The sequence below is a fragment of the Aphelocoma coerulescens genome, chromosome 4A (assembly GCF_041296385.1).
Source record: "Aphelocoma coerulescens isolate FSJ_1873_10779 chromosome 4A, UR_Acoe_1.0, whole genome shotgun sequence".
Lineage (NCBI taxonomy): Eukaryota > Metazoa > Chordata > Aves > Passeriformes > Corvidae > Aphelocoma > Aphelocoma coerulescens.
In genome coordinates this window covers 21,484,205-21,497,079 of record NC_091018.1, presented here as the reverse complement: position 1 = coordinate 21,497,079, position 12,875 = coordinate 21,484,205, and the positions used below count along the sequence as shown (strand labels likewise).

Sequence of the window (12,875 nt, the reverse complement as noted above, 5' to 3'; positions counted from 1 at the left end):
ATTAACACAGCCATGTCCGGATCAGTTATGGGATAAAATGCTTATTCCACAACCAGTGCAGGGAAATAGGTGGATTTGGAAGTGGGTTCTCAGCCTGTTTCAGGGTGCGGGTGTCGGAGCTGCTGGAGGAGCAGTGGAAGCACTGTGCTCTCTGACCTCTGGATGCCTTGTCAAAGTAAAAAGTTTAGTTCAGTGGGAAACACAGTGACTGATAAAATGAGGGAGTTCTTGGTGTTGAGAGACTCTACTCCTGCTGCGAGCCCATCTCAGTCCTTACACGAGCAGAAAAGCCCTGGGTTTTTAAGGGAGGAAAGCCCAAAGTGATCAAAATCTGTGGTCTGTGCCATCCCACAGCACCGAACCCGCCATCGGTCCGTGAGGAGCTCTGCACGGCCTCCCACGACACCATCACCGTGCACTGGATCTCAGAGGACGAGTTCAGCGTCAGCTCCTACGAGCTCCAGTACACCATCTTCACCGGCCAGGCCAACTTCATCAGTAAGTGACCACACTCCCCTTCAGGAAGGAATCCCAGGTTGTCCAGAGAAGCTGTGGCTGCCCCTGGAAGTATCCCAGGCCAGGCTGGATGGAGCTTGGAGCAACCTGGGATAGTGGAAGGTGTCCCTGCCCATGGCAGGGGTGGGACTGGATGGGCTTTAAGGTTCCTCCCAACCCAAACCATTCTGGGATTCTGTAAGGAGAAGGTTCTCGGGTTCATCAGTGCCTTTAAAGGCTGGGTATTTGTGGAGGAAACAGCAGCAAAGGATCCTTCAAGGGCTGGTGGATCAGAGGGCTGGGGGGGCCATCCCTGGGGTGCTCTGGCCTGTACTTGGTGTCATCAGCCATGACTCATTGAAGCACTGGGAACATTGGAGGCTCTCGTCCATCTCACAGCTCCCAGATCCATGTACCTGGGATCGTGCGTGGGGCAGCGCTGGCTGCTCTGTGGCTGACAACTGACATGGTTCACAAACCCTCTGGAGCAGCTCTGAGCCATATTTCCAGGTCATTTTTCATGAAAATTACTGCCATACCTAATTGTTTTTCCACATCGCCACAGATTTGTCTGACAGGAATGGGATCTGAGGACTGAGAATGGATCTCACTGATGGCCTGTGGCTTGTGAGAAAGTTTTATTCCTGGTTTCCCTAGCAGCACGTGCCACTGTGAGAAGTGCTGACGAGGTGCCTCAGAGGGGTGTTCTGGGCTGCCGTCGGTCTGTCCTGCTGGCAGCACGGTGTCACAGCTCCGGAAGGCTGTTCAGTGCACTCTGAACTCTGCAGGAAGCTGCCAGAGAAAGTTCCCTGTGACTTTTCAAGCTGGATCTCACCTCCCCAGCCCCGGCCCAGCCTTTGCCCTTGTTTTGGAAAACAAGATGATGCTTTTCCTTTCGGTTGGAGGCTGTCGGGTGCCGGTGCTGCCGCAGACAGATCCGCCCTGCTTGGCTCTCCTCTCCTTCCCAGATAGAGCATGTTGTCTCCAGCACTTTGTCCTCTGGAAGCCTGCAGAGCTCAGCCACCTCTCTGGCTCTGCTCTTGGATGGCCACCAGCTCCATGTCCCCTGCACTTCCAGCTGCAGACAAGATGGGGGCTTGCTGGTGTCACCGAGTGGTTCTGGTAGGGACGGACGTCTGAAGGTCCCTGTGCCAGCTCTGTGCACGCTGGGCTGACAGGTTGCTCAGGGCTTGCTCCTTGAGGAAGAAGGACTGTCCAGGGATGGAGCGTCCAGTGCTTCCTCACCCTCAGCTAGAAGGATTTTGCCCTTTTCCAGTCAGGATTTCCCCTGCTGCTGCTTGTGCCCTTGCCCTGGGACCGTGCCAGGGCGTGATCTGGTCTCACCTTTCCCCACATGCCATTTTGGATACACGTGGCTTGGAGTCCCATACACCAAGGGACTTGGGAACGCGTCACCTGCCCAGCTCTGGGGTCTGGCACAGACATTGTGAAAGGAGGAGCTGTGGAGACCATGAGGGTGAGGAGCAGTGAGGGCAGTGCTGGAGGAGAGCCCTGAGGGTCACATGTTAGAAGTGTCCCCCTTGGCCAGCCCGCAACCTCCAGGTTGCTTTTTGTAGGAGGAGTGAAGAAAACATCAGTTAAATCCCTGAGAAGAAAGTGAGTAACTTACTGTCCCTTGGAATAGCACAGTTTGGGTGATGGGACCGTGTGAGCCCTGGCTGAACTCGTGTGAAGAGACACTGGGACACTGAGCAGGAGCTGGGAGGCTGACCAGGAGAGGAAATACCTTTCCAAGGTGCACACAGTTGGCCTGTGGAACCCATCCCCTTCACGCTTCGATCGAAGCCAAGAGCTTGGCAAGAGCCAGACATTTTTATGGATGATGAATGCTACAGTAAAAAGGATTTTTTTAAGCTTTGGCGAGGGTAGGAGCGAGGAGGTTGGTCTTAAAGGCCAAGCTCTTTGAGGTTGTTTTGGGAAAGAAACCTGCTTGGAAGGTCAAGTCCTTCTCATTGTCATGTCTCAGCCACTGTGTTCTTCCTGATGGAGCATCCCCAGCTGGTCCTTCCCACAGGAAGGTGACACCGACCAGTGCCAGGCTGGAAGCTGTGCACTCCAATGAGAGCAGCTCTGCATGCAGGCTGCAATCAGGATCACATCTGTTTTATTTTCCACTTCACATCACACTGCTCTGTGCCCCTCGGCCATTCCCATGTGTATCCCAAACCAAATTCAGGCTGACAGGGGCTGCAACCTGCCCTTGTCCTGCGGCTGAGCCAGCCACTGCAGATAAATGAATTGGAAGCCATTGCAGAAGAGGTGTGGAGCGTTCCCAGCTCCTGCCTCCCAGCCCTGCACATGTGGAAGTGCCCCCCTCCAGTCACCCCAATTTCACAATGCACTCCTCACCTCTCACCAGATCCAGGAAGCCTCCAGTTGCTTCTTCCAAGCCTCCTTATTCCTCTTTCGGCTCAAAGCCCTGGCCCTGTGCTGTGATAGCTGCCCTGCTTTCCCCTGAGCCCTACAGCCTCCTTGTCCCCCAGTGCCAGCTACTCAGGTGCTCATGCCAGCTGCAGGTGATCCTCATCCTAGTCATGCTGGTGGCAGGAGCAGCCTCAGTGACACTGAGTAAGGCTTTTCCCCTTTCCTGTGTCACCCCACCCAAGGTACAGCACTACATTTCCATACATGCTAGGCCCTGCAGCTCGGACACTGAAAATCACTGCAGCAGTCAGCTTGGCGCCTCCATGGTCTTGGATTCTTCATTCCTTCCCTTTCCAGAAAGAGTTCAGCCTCCTGAATGATTTCCAAGTATCTGGATCCCTTCACTGGGAGCTCATTTTCTTTGAACCACTCTGCAGACCAGTCTATTCAGGGAGCCAAGCATCAGCATTCCTTAGCCATGGATTATTACTTCCCACCCTGGAGCACTGAGGACTGGGCAGGAGCAAGATTCAGCTGCAAACACATCGATTTGGTTGCAAATACATCCCTTTCTGCTGCTGGAATTCCATAATTGTGGCCCTGGAGCAGGAGGGAGGCTGTCCTGCGGGAGCAGAGGCATGGGAGAGAGTGACAGTGGGGTGATGGTGGGATGATGGTGGGAGAATGGTGGGATCATCTCTGGCAATTTCCCTGCGGACGCTCTGAACTCCCAGGCAGGCAATGAATCCTTCCGAGGGACCTGCAGTCCTGAGCTCTGCATTAGCAGCACAGGGGCTTTGTATTCTGTCCCTCCCTGGGAATAAATCTCTCCCCCTGTCTCGCACTGCAGGTCTCTACAACTCCATGGACAGCTGGATGATCGTCCCCAACATCAAGCAGAACCACTACACAGTGCATGGGCTCCAGAGTGGCACCCGCTACATCTTCCTGGTGAAGGCCATCAACCAGGCGGGCAGCCGGAACAGTGAGCCCGCCCGCCTCAAGACCAACAGTAGGTGCCCAGGAGCTCACCCGGCTGTGGCAGGTGGGGGGGGGAGACTTCCCGGGGCCCTGGGGTGCCCAGGCTATGGCCGAGTGCTCCTGGTGAGTGGGCAGTGGCCAGCAGCAGGATGGACACCCCGGGGTGTTAAATCATTGGAGCACCCGTCTCCCTTGGTGCCTCCCTTCCTTCCCTGCCTCAGGGATGGTCTCCTGATACCGTGTGGTGCCAGGGGCTCCCATCAGCCCTCTGCTCCTGTCAGCACCCATCCCTGGGGTCTTAGGTCATAACTGTCCATTCTTCTGGTGGTTTTACATCCCTGGGCTTTTTGGGGCCGGTGCAAGAAGTCACAGAGCAGTTGTGTTCTGGTGTGTGGCTTAGTGTGCAGAGGGTTGTGATGTGGAGAGCCGTAAGGTTGAAAAGTGTATCCATGGTGGCAGGTGGGGCTTTGCAGCCACATACAAAGCAGAAGTTTTTCTTTCCAATGCCCTGGGGATGCCAAGGAAGGTTAAATGTGTTTAGGGAAAGCTGAACTCTGAGGGCAGCGGAGCTAGACCTGTGCTGGCACAGACAGAGCTCCGGGGTTTGTGGTGGGAAACCTTCTCCCATTGCAAGACAGCAAAGACAGCAGAAGCACTGGCACCCGTGGCCTGGAGGGTGACACGGGGGGGATGTTGTGAGGTGTTGGGGGAGGAATAAGTTGGCTCTCCAGGCTCCTGCTTGCTCTGTGCCCACGCCTTTCCAGAGCTTGCACTCTGCGTGGTCCTGGTGAGCACAGCCCTCCCATCTGTCCCCTTCCCCAGCCATCGCTTCTGCCTGAACCAGGTTTTCATGATGATTTATCACCTCACCTCCTCCTTTTCTTTGCGCGGCATTAAACTGAATAAAGCAATGTTGAGGCACTGGGGCTGGGGGAGCTGCTGAGGAGCAAACTCCAGCCCAATCTGCCTGTTCATTAAAAATTTATCCCTCCTGCAGCTGCTGTTTTTCAGCGCTTCCCCGTCTTTGAAAGGTGCTCGCTCTGGGAATGGGGAATGGGCGCTTGGGAATCTGGGAACGAGGGCGGCTGGCTGTGGCAGCGGCTCCTGTTGGACAGGGTTTGCTCTCGGTGATTTTAGCTGAGTGTCAGTCACCAGAGCTGCCAGTGCAGCTCCGAGTGCTCCTGCTCAGGGATGGACTGGGTTCCATCAGAGTCCAGTCAGGTGCTGAGTCCCCCTTGCTGCAGGGGTGTGTCTGCAGCAGCTTCTTGCGTGTGTGTGAAAACTCGAGCAGCCCCACCTGAGACACTGCACAGGCTGTGTGTGATTGTGGTTTTGCGTGTGCTAAAGCCCCTTCCACAAGGACCTATCCCTCCCTTCCCGCTCAGGTGCAGGGCAGGAGGGCCATGTGGCACTGATGGGCACATCCATCTCTGCCACAAGTTTGGTGTTCCTCTGCCAAAAAACCTGTGTTTGTGGAGACTTCTGAATTCCTGAAAGTTTGATTTAGCCATATATGTGGATGTAATATATATTGATTTATTTTCTTCTGTGGCCAGCCTTCAGGGACAAGGGCTCCTTTGGGTGTCCAGTGGTGCTGCCGTCCCGTGCTGCAGCCCCAGCATGTCCCCACTGGCTGTTCCTCCTGCCGGTGTTTGGGACCAGGGTTTCTCCTTTTCCAGTGGACAATATGCAGAGGATATCTCACCCATGCATTCCCACTGCTGTAACCATGGTGGAAGTGTCAGCAGCTCAAGACAGAAATGGCCCATTAGCATATTTCACAGCCCGTTCTGTTCCTGAAGCAATGTCTGGAGAGCTCTCCATTGCCAGAAGGTCAGTGTCAGGACACATCGATTTCCGCAGCGTTGACGCTGTCAGTGCTGGCACTAAATCTGTGTCCTGAACAGAGAAGCTTGGGAGAACAGGTTTGGTTTAGTGACAGAGAGACCATCCTCTGCTGAGGCTGGGCCTGGGCAGGATTGACTTAGGAGCAAGTGTCCAAAAGTTGCTGAAAGTGCTGGAATGCAAGGACAGGCCCAGCTCTGGCCATAAATAAAGTGCAAGGAAATGGATTTTACAGTCCTTGCCTTGGCCAGTGCACCCTGGCCTTACTTTCCCTCACAGTTCTGTCTTTTCCTGATTCCTGCATCTCTTGGCAAGACTTCAGTGTGCTACAGGCTGGCTCCATCCACATCCCATGTGAGATGTCAGGAGTGGGTTTGATGCCTGAGCAGTGGGCTGCAGGGTCACTGCTACTGACTGAATCGTGTTAGTGCAGGTGTTTTTAAGGATCAGGATGATCCCTACAGAAGCTTCCCAGCAAGGAATCTGTGAAAAGATTCATAGATTTAGGTGGATTTATGGCTTTCCTATGACTTGATGACTCAGCATTACAGTGCTGCATCTTTCTTTCTTTGCAGAAGATGATGTCTTCAGGGAGGACAGGGTGGTGCTGGCAGCCGTGCTCTGTGGGTGTTCTGTGCCCCACAGGTGGCATATTGGATGGCTAGTGGGAGCAGGGACACTGCCACTGCGGGCAGACAGGAGGGACAGAAGGCAGGAAGGCTGGCTTTGTGTCCCTGTGTCCCTGCAGCTTGCTTTGCTCTCTGGGCAGAACGTGGTGGATGCCTGCAGCATCCTTGGGAGCAGAGTACATATCCATCCCTCCTTTCCACACGTTTCCAGCCAAACGCAGTCCCCAGCTGTCCACTCTGCCCCGTCCCTGTGCCCCTGCAGCCAGAGGAGTGGGGCACACAGGAGCTGCTGTGCTGCAGGGCGCCAGTGGCACCGCTGGCACCCCTGCACTGACCCCCCGGTGGCGTGGGCTGCTGCTCCCGCATTTGGCTGAGTGTTGGATGTTGTCTCCTGCTCCTGGGGATCTCATTCCAGTTATTTCCGTAGCTGTTATGTAAAGCAGCAGGCAGCCTGTCCTCGCTGTCCCCGTGGGTGGGTGACAGGAGCGTCCCAAGCCGGTGAGCCGCTGCTCACCGTGATGGGTGCAGGAGCACTGTGAGGTCCAGGGGAGCAGGGTGGGTGTCTGGGGCCCTGCAGGGTGGGGATGCAGCTCCAGCACACGGCTTCCTCTGCCTGGCTCCATCCCTGCATACCACTGACCTTGACTGTGTTCCTGGCTGCCTCCTCTTTGCTCCCACACACCCAGTGCCAGACAGGATTTCCTCTGCTCCGCTCACTCCAGCTCTGCCGGGAAGGGAGGGATAATCCAGCTGATAAATGCCCCAGGGGTGCAGCCGGCTGTGTCCAGTCCTGAAGCCGGCTGCTTCCCCACAGCTCCATAGCCTTGTGCAGGGGTGACCAGCAAAAGGCTGTCGGGAATATCCCAGCGAGCTGAATTTGTGGGATAAAGGTAATTTGAGTGACCAGCCCAGGACATACATGCTAATGATGAGAGGAATCGCTGCAACCCTCAGCTCTCTTCTGGGCAGGGCTGGGGAGCTGGAGAGCAGTGACTGGGAGGCCCAGAGGGTGGTGATGGTGGGGAAGCAGGGAGTGAAGGCTGCTCTGCCCTCTTACGCAGTCAGAACCCCCCTTCTTCTGGCAGCCCCCATGCCGGGGGTTGAGGTTGGGACTGTCATGACTTCTGTGAAGCCTGTATTTTTTCCCAGTGCCAGAGTGATATTTTGGGAAGGGGATTGATGGTAGCAGGTGCCCGGCTGTGTTCTCTGAAACACCGTCTGACCCATCCCAGCCCACGTGCTGCTGCCTCCCAGCCTGCCCCTCGCACACCCTGCCCATGGATGTGGCTCGAGTGCTCGCTCCAGGACACACCAGCACAAACCAGTGACAAGGGCTGGGCTCCAGTTCTTCACACTGACCTTAGCAAGGGCTCGACTTCGAAAACAGAGCTGTGAGTGTCTCTCTCCTGATGGAGCCAAGTATTTTTATACCTCACTTCCTCAGAGCTTGTCTCTTTGCATTACTGCCAGGAAAAGATACGGCAGAAAGATCAGAGCAGCCAGAAGAAGGAGGGGGCAGGTCACTCCCAATTTGCAGCTGTACTTTCAGGCTTCTCAACTCAATTATTCAGCAAATTGGGCTCTGAGGAAAACCAGCACAAACTCCCATCAGGTACGGGAGCATGGCACGGATGAGCTCCGCTCTGCAGCTGTCCTTGTCGCTGATGTTGCAGCTCTTTGCAGAGGTTCCCAGCTGTCCTGGGGCTCTCCTTGTGTGTCTGTTTGCAGGGTTTCCTGGCTGTTCTGGGGGTCCCCAGCCCAGGCTCAGGACACTGTTGCCATGGTAGTGTCGGTATTTCTCCTTGCTGGGATTCCGTGTCTGTAGCCAAAAATGGGAGCATGCAGGAGGACACAGCTAGTGATGCCCCGAGCCGGGTACCAAAACGTGAGGGTGAAGGTGTTGGCAGGACTTGGGGTGTTCTCTGCAGCTGTCATTTGCTTTGTCCTGAAGCAGGTGAATCCCTATGGAAATGCTCTCTGGTGCCTGTGTGCTCTTTACTGCATCTCACATGAAAACACCGCAGCAAAACCCACCTGAACTCAATTTGCTTCTTTGCAGCGTCTTGGGGTTTTGTTTGCAAATCCAGGGATAGTCTGAGGACTTCCAGAGGGAAATCGTTGACAAACAAGGAGTTGGTTGAAGTTCTGGGACACCACCCAGATCTGGTCTGGTTTTGGGGAAAACACCCAAGCAAACCACTATTAAATATGCCAAGCTGAGAACACGGGATGTGAAGAAGCACCTTTCCTGCACCATGATGCTAACAACACAAATCCTAATCCATGTGTCTCCTCCCCACAGGTCAGCCATTCAAGCTGGACCCCAAGATGGCTCACAAGAAGCTGAAGATCTCCAATGATGGGCTGCAGATGGAGAAGGACGAGAGCTCCTTGAAGAAGAGCCACACGCCGGAGAGGTTCAGCGGGACAGGCTGCTACGGCGCGGCCGGCAACGTCTTCATCGACAGTGGCTGCCACTACTGGGAGGTGGTGGTGGGATCCTCCACCTGGTAAGGCACCGCTGGTGTGAGGGGGGATGCTTTCCCAGTCCGGCCTCTGCCAGAGATGCCCACCCTGTGTCCTTTCACGGGCAGGTGGGCTCTTAAAGCACAGGGTGCCATGGCCATCAGGGCTGGACCTGGTGCTGTGCCGAGGCTGGAGGGTGCTGAGCACAGCTTCTCTTCCCTGCAGGTATGCCATTGGCGTGGCTTACAAGTCAGCCCCCAAAAATGAGTGGATTGGGAAGAACTCGTCTTCTTGGGTCTTCTCCCGCTGCAACAACAACTTTGTGGTGCGGCACAACAACAAGGAGATGCTGGTGGAGGTGCACCCGCAGATGAAGCGCCTCGGGGTCCTCCTGGACTACGACAACAATGCGCTCTCCTTCTACGACCCGGCCAACTCCCTCCACCTCCACACTTTCGAAGTCTCCTTCATCCTGCCAGTGTGTCCCACCTTCACCATCTGGAACAAATCCCTGATGATCCTCTCGGGGCTGCCTGCCCCGGATTTCATTGATTACCCCGAGCAGCAGGAGTGTAACTGCCGGCCCCAGGAGTCCCCATACGTGTCAGGAATGAAAGCCTGTCACTAGGCTGCCCAGGCCTGCCCGTGCCCCGTGGCAGCACTGGCTGTGCTGGTGGGTGCCGGTGGCCGGAGCTGCCCTCTGGCAGCCGTGCTGGAGAGCCGCTGTGGCGCCCGAGCGATCGAGCGCCATCCGCACCCAGCTCCATCTTATTTTAATGGAAAAGTGGAAGAACCTCAAACCACGGCTGGGAATGAACTGCTGTTGGTGAGCTCCAGAGTGCACAAGAGTGGCTGGAGCAGCTCCTTGGCGGTGGCTCCCATCGCTCCCTGAGAAGATTGTCACCTGGATGGTTCTTCCCTTGGGGGCTGGAAAGGCCAGGGCAGGTTTCAGGGTGACCTGAGGTGCCGTGGTGGTCAGGGAATGGCTCGTGCGTGCCATGAGGCACAAGTTGGGACAGGAGGATTGGGCTCTGGAGCCCGCTGACAGCTGAGTGACAGCTCAGAGCACTGAGCAGCACTTTCCAGGGAGGACTTTGTGTGTGGCTGAGGCTCGGTAGCTTCCCTGGTGGGGTGGATAAGGCTTGGAGCCCTCGGGCTCAGCGAGCACTGGGTGGTTGTGTGGGGGATGGTGGTCCCGTGGTGGTCCCATGGAAGTCTGTGGGAGTGAAGATGGCACTGAGGGTGTTCCCAGTGGCTGTCCATGCTGCAGATGGCATGGTCCTGATGCATTTTCAGGGTCTTGCAGTGGAGAGCCATGGACCCCCACCCCACCACCTCCTCCTTTGAGAGCTGCATCCTTGAGGAGCTTTGGCCCCTGGCACAGAGGTTTTGCAGTTGCTCCTTCCCAGTGTGGGATCTGGCCAGCAGTGCCCTGCTCCACATAGGCCTCCATTAGTGTCCTGCCTGGTGTCCCAGCAGCAAAAACTCATCTTCCTGCTCTGAGCCTGCGGTAGAGTCCTGCTCAAAGACCACCTCTATGCTCTATGACCCAAAATCTCAATTTATGACTCCAAATCTTGACTTCTGGTTTGACTTCCACCATGCCAGGGGTTGGACTGGGTGCATTTTAAAGATCCCTTCCAGCCCAAATTATTCCGTGGTTCTGTGGTGGTGTGGGTGCGGAGCCATCCTGTTTACTCTGTGGCAAAGGACTGAGTCCGTCCCCGAGGCTCTGAGACCCTGGTTACTGGGAGCTCTTTGGCTGTCACCAGTATTCCCAGTAGCCACCAGCATCAAGCCCTCTGGCCAGGCTCCAGTGTCTGGATTTATTTAAGAGGCCAGGAGGAGCTGGGCTGGCACACAATCCCTGTGTCACAGTGGGGGCCTGCGGCACGGTTTGGGGCCAGTGGGCACGTGAGTGGCTGGGACATTGTGGGGGCACTCTGCACCTGGGATGGGGCCATCCTGATTGTGTGTGTGGACTGGGGAATGAGAGGCTGGAGAGCAGCTGCAGGAAGGGACCTGGGGGTCCTGGTCTGTGGCCAGTTGGATCTCAGTCAGCCAGGAGGGAAATCCCTGTCCTGGGGGCATCAGGCCAGGGAGGGCATTGTCCTTCTCTGCTCTGGGGTGGGGCAGCCTCACCTTAAGTCCTGGGTGCAGTTTCGGACACCACAGTATAAAAAAGGTATGAAGCTGTTAGAGAGTGAACAAGGAAGGGCCACAAGGATGGAGAAGGATCTGAAGGGGTCTTATGAGGAGTGGCTGAGGTCACTTGGTTTGTTCAGCTGGAGAAGAAGAGCAGGGAGGTCTCTTTGTCATCTTCAGCTCCTCCCAAGGGGGAGTGGAGGGACCGGTACCCATCTCTTCGTTCTTGTGACCAGTAGCAGGACTGAGGGGAATGGCTGGAGCTGAGTCAGGGGAGGATTAGGTTGGGTATCAGGAAAAGGTTTTTCCCTCAGGGGGTGGTCGGGCTCTGACCAGGCTCCCCAGGGAATGGTCATGGCCCCAAGGCTGCCAGAGCTCAAGGGGCATTTGAATAACTCTCCCAAACACAGGGTGGGTTGTTGGGGTGTCCTGTGCAGGGCCAGGAGCTGGACTGGATGATCCCGATGGGCCCCTTCCAACTCAGCCTGTTCTGTGATTCTAAAGCCCAGGCTCTGAGAGTGGCTGCCTTGGACAGGGCAAGAGCCCCTTGGGGCTCATCCTGTGGGGGCTGGGGAAAAGACTGGTTGAATTCATGTGGAGCCAGTTCAGAATTCATCTGGTGACCCCCACCAGTGACCTGTCCAAGGGGTTTATGTTGGTGAGTCTGGTGGTGACAGCTTTGCCCAGGAAGAGAGTGTACAAGAGCTCGTTCCCAGCACGCCATCCCTCCGTGTGTCTGGGCTGTGGGTTTTGGAAAAGGGAGGTGGGCAGCAGGGAAAGGATCTGCTGCCTGTCCTGCCAAGCTGACAGGGTTTCCCTCTGATCCAGGCTGCTTTCCCATGGTGCCTGGCAGGGCCAGTGCAGGGGATCCATCCCTCCTCCTGAGCGGACAGAGCAGCTCCGTTTGCTTCTCCCAGCCCCGGGGTGTAGGAGCACAGGGAGGGTGCAGCAGGGGCACGTCTGCCATCCCCACAGCCTGGCTCATGGCCCCTTTTCACTTTGGGAGGTTAAATCACCCTTTAAGTTGGATGTTTTTAATGGGAAAGTCTCATGGAAGTCCCTTCCCCGTGTGCCGGTGCCGTGGGGCTGCTCGTCCTGTGCCAGGCACTGGGATGTTGGCACTGGCAATGCCGAGCTGCCCCACGGCGCCGGCACTGCCGGACGGGCTCAGGGAGGACTCAGCGTCCTCAGCTCAGAGACCACGAGCCCTTAACACGACATTTGCACCTGATGAAATTGCACTAATTATGGGACCCCCTGGCCCCCGCACGTGTCTCGTACCCGGCCAGGCGGGGGCTGGGGGAGCCCTGCACCCCGAATGGGGCTGGGGGCCTTTCCCAGTCACCCACATTGTCCTCTTGTGGTACTGAAAGCAGAGCCCACCCAAGTGTCACCATGATTTGGGGAGCAGCTGCCCCATTCCTGGGCCCTGCTCGGGACATGGAGGGGGGCCCAGAGTGCTGCTGCTGGTTCCTGTGCTCCTGGTGACACCAGTGTACAAGTTCGGGATGTGTGCACTCCTGGCTCCCCTCAGCCTCCCCTTCCACGTGTAACATTCCTGCTTCCGTTTTGTTTGGGGGGAGGGTTGTTTTTCCTGTTGGTTTTTTTTCCCTTTTTGTTGGTTTTTTTGCAACTTCTTTGTTAATGTGTGTATATATATATATATATATATATATAAATATAATATAATATATATACGTTACTGGCTATGTCTGTGTGTGGGGGAGGCGATGAGGTGAGGACAGCCCTGGGACCTTATTATCACAGTGTTCCCCAAACCTGGCAAAACATATGGCTGTGCATCCACAGGAGCAGAGGGGATATGTGGGACCATCCATCAGCAGCAACTTTCCTTGTGCTGGCTCAGCCCAGCCTGGAGAGCTCGTAGGCTGGCTGGGTACAGGGCATGCTTTTAAAACTCCATCCAAA

The 12,875-nt window shown here is 55.9% G+C and overlaps 1 protein-coding gene across 2 annotated transcripts in view; it reads left to right on the top strand.

Annotated features, from left to right (window-relative positions):
- Nucleotides 1–12,639, top strand: part of MID2 (midline 2) — a 65,506-nt gene extending 52,867 nt beyond the window's left edge. For both annotated transcript variants that reach the window (XM_069015801.1, XM_069015802.1), the window contains exons 7-10: nt 355–498; nt 3,731–3,892; nt 8,638–8,845; nt 9,027–12,639. In XM_069015801.1, the coding sequence (XP_068871902.1) occupies nt 355–498; nt 3,731–3,892; nt 8,638–8,845; nt 9,027–9,429 (917 nt within the window). In that variant the 3' untranslated portion in view covers nt 9,430–12,639. The remainder of the gene's footprint in view (nt 1–354; nt 499–3,730; nt 3,893–8,637; nt 8,846–9,026) is intronic.
- Nucleotides 12,640–12,875: the final 236 nt, after the last annotated feature.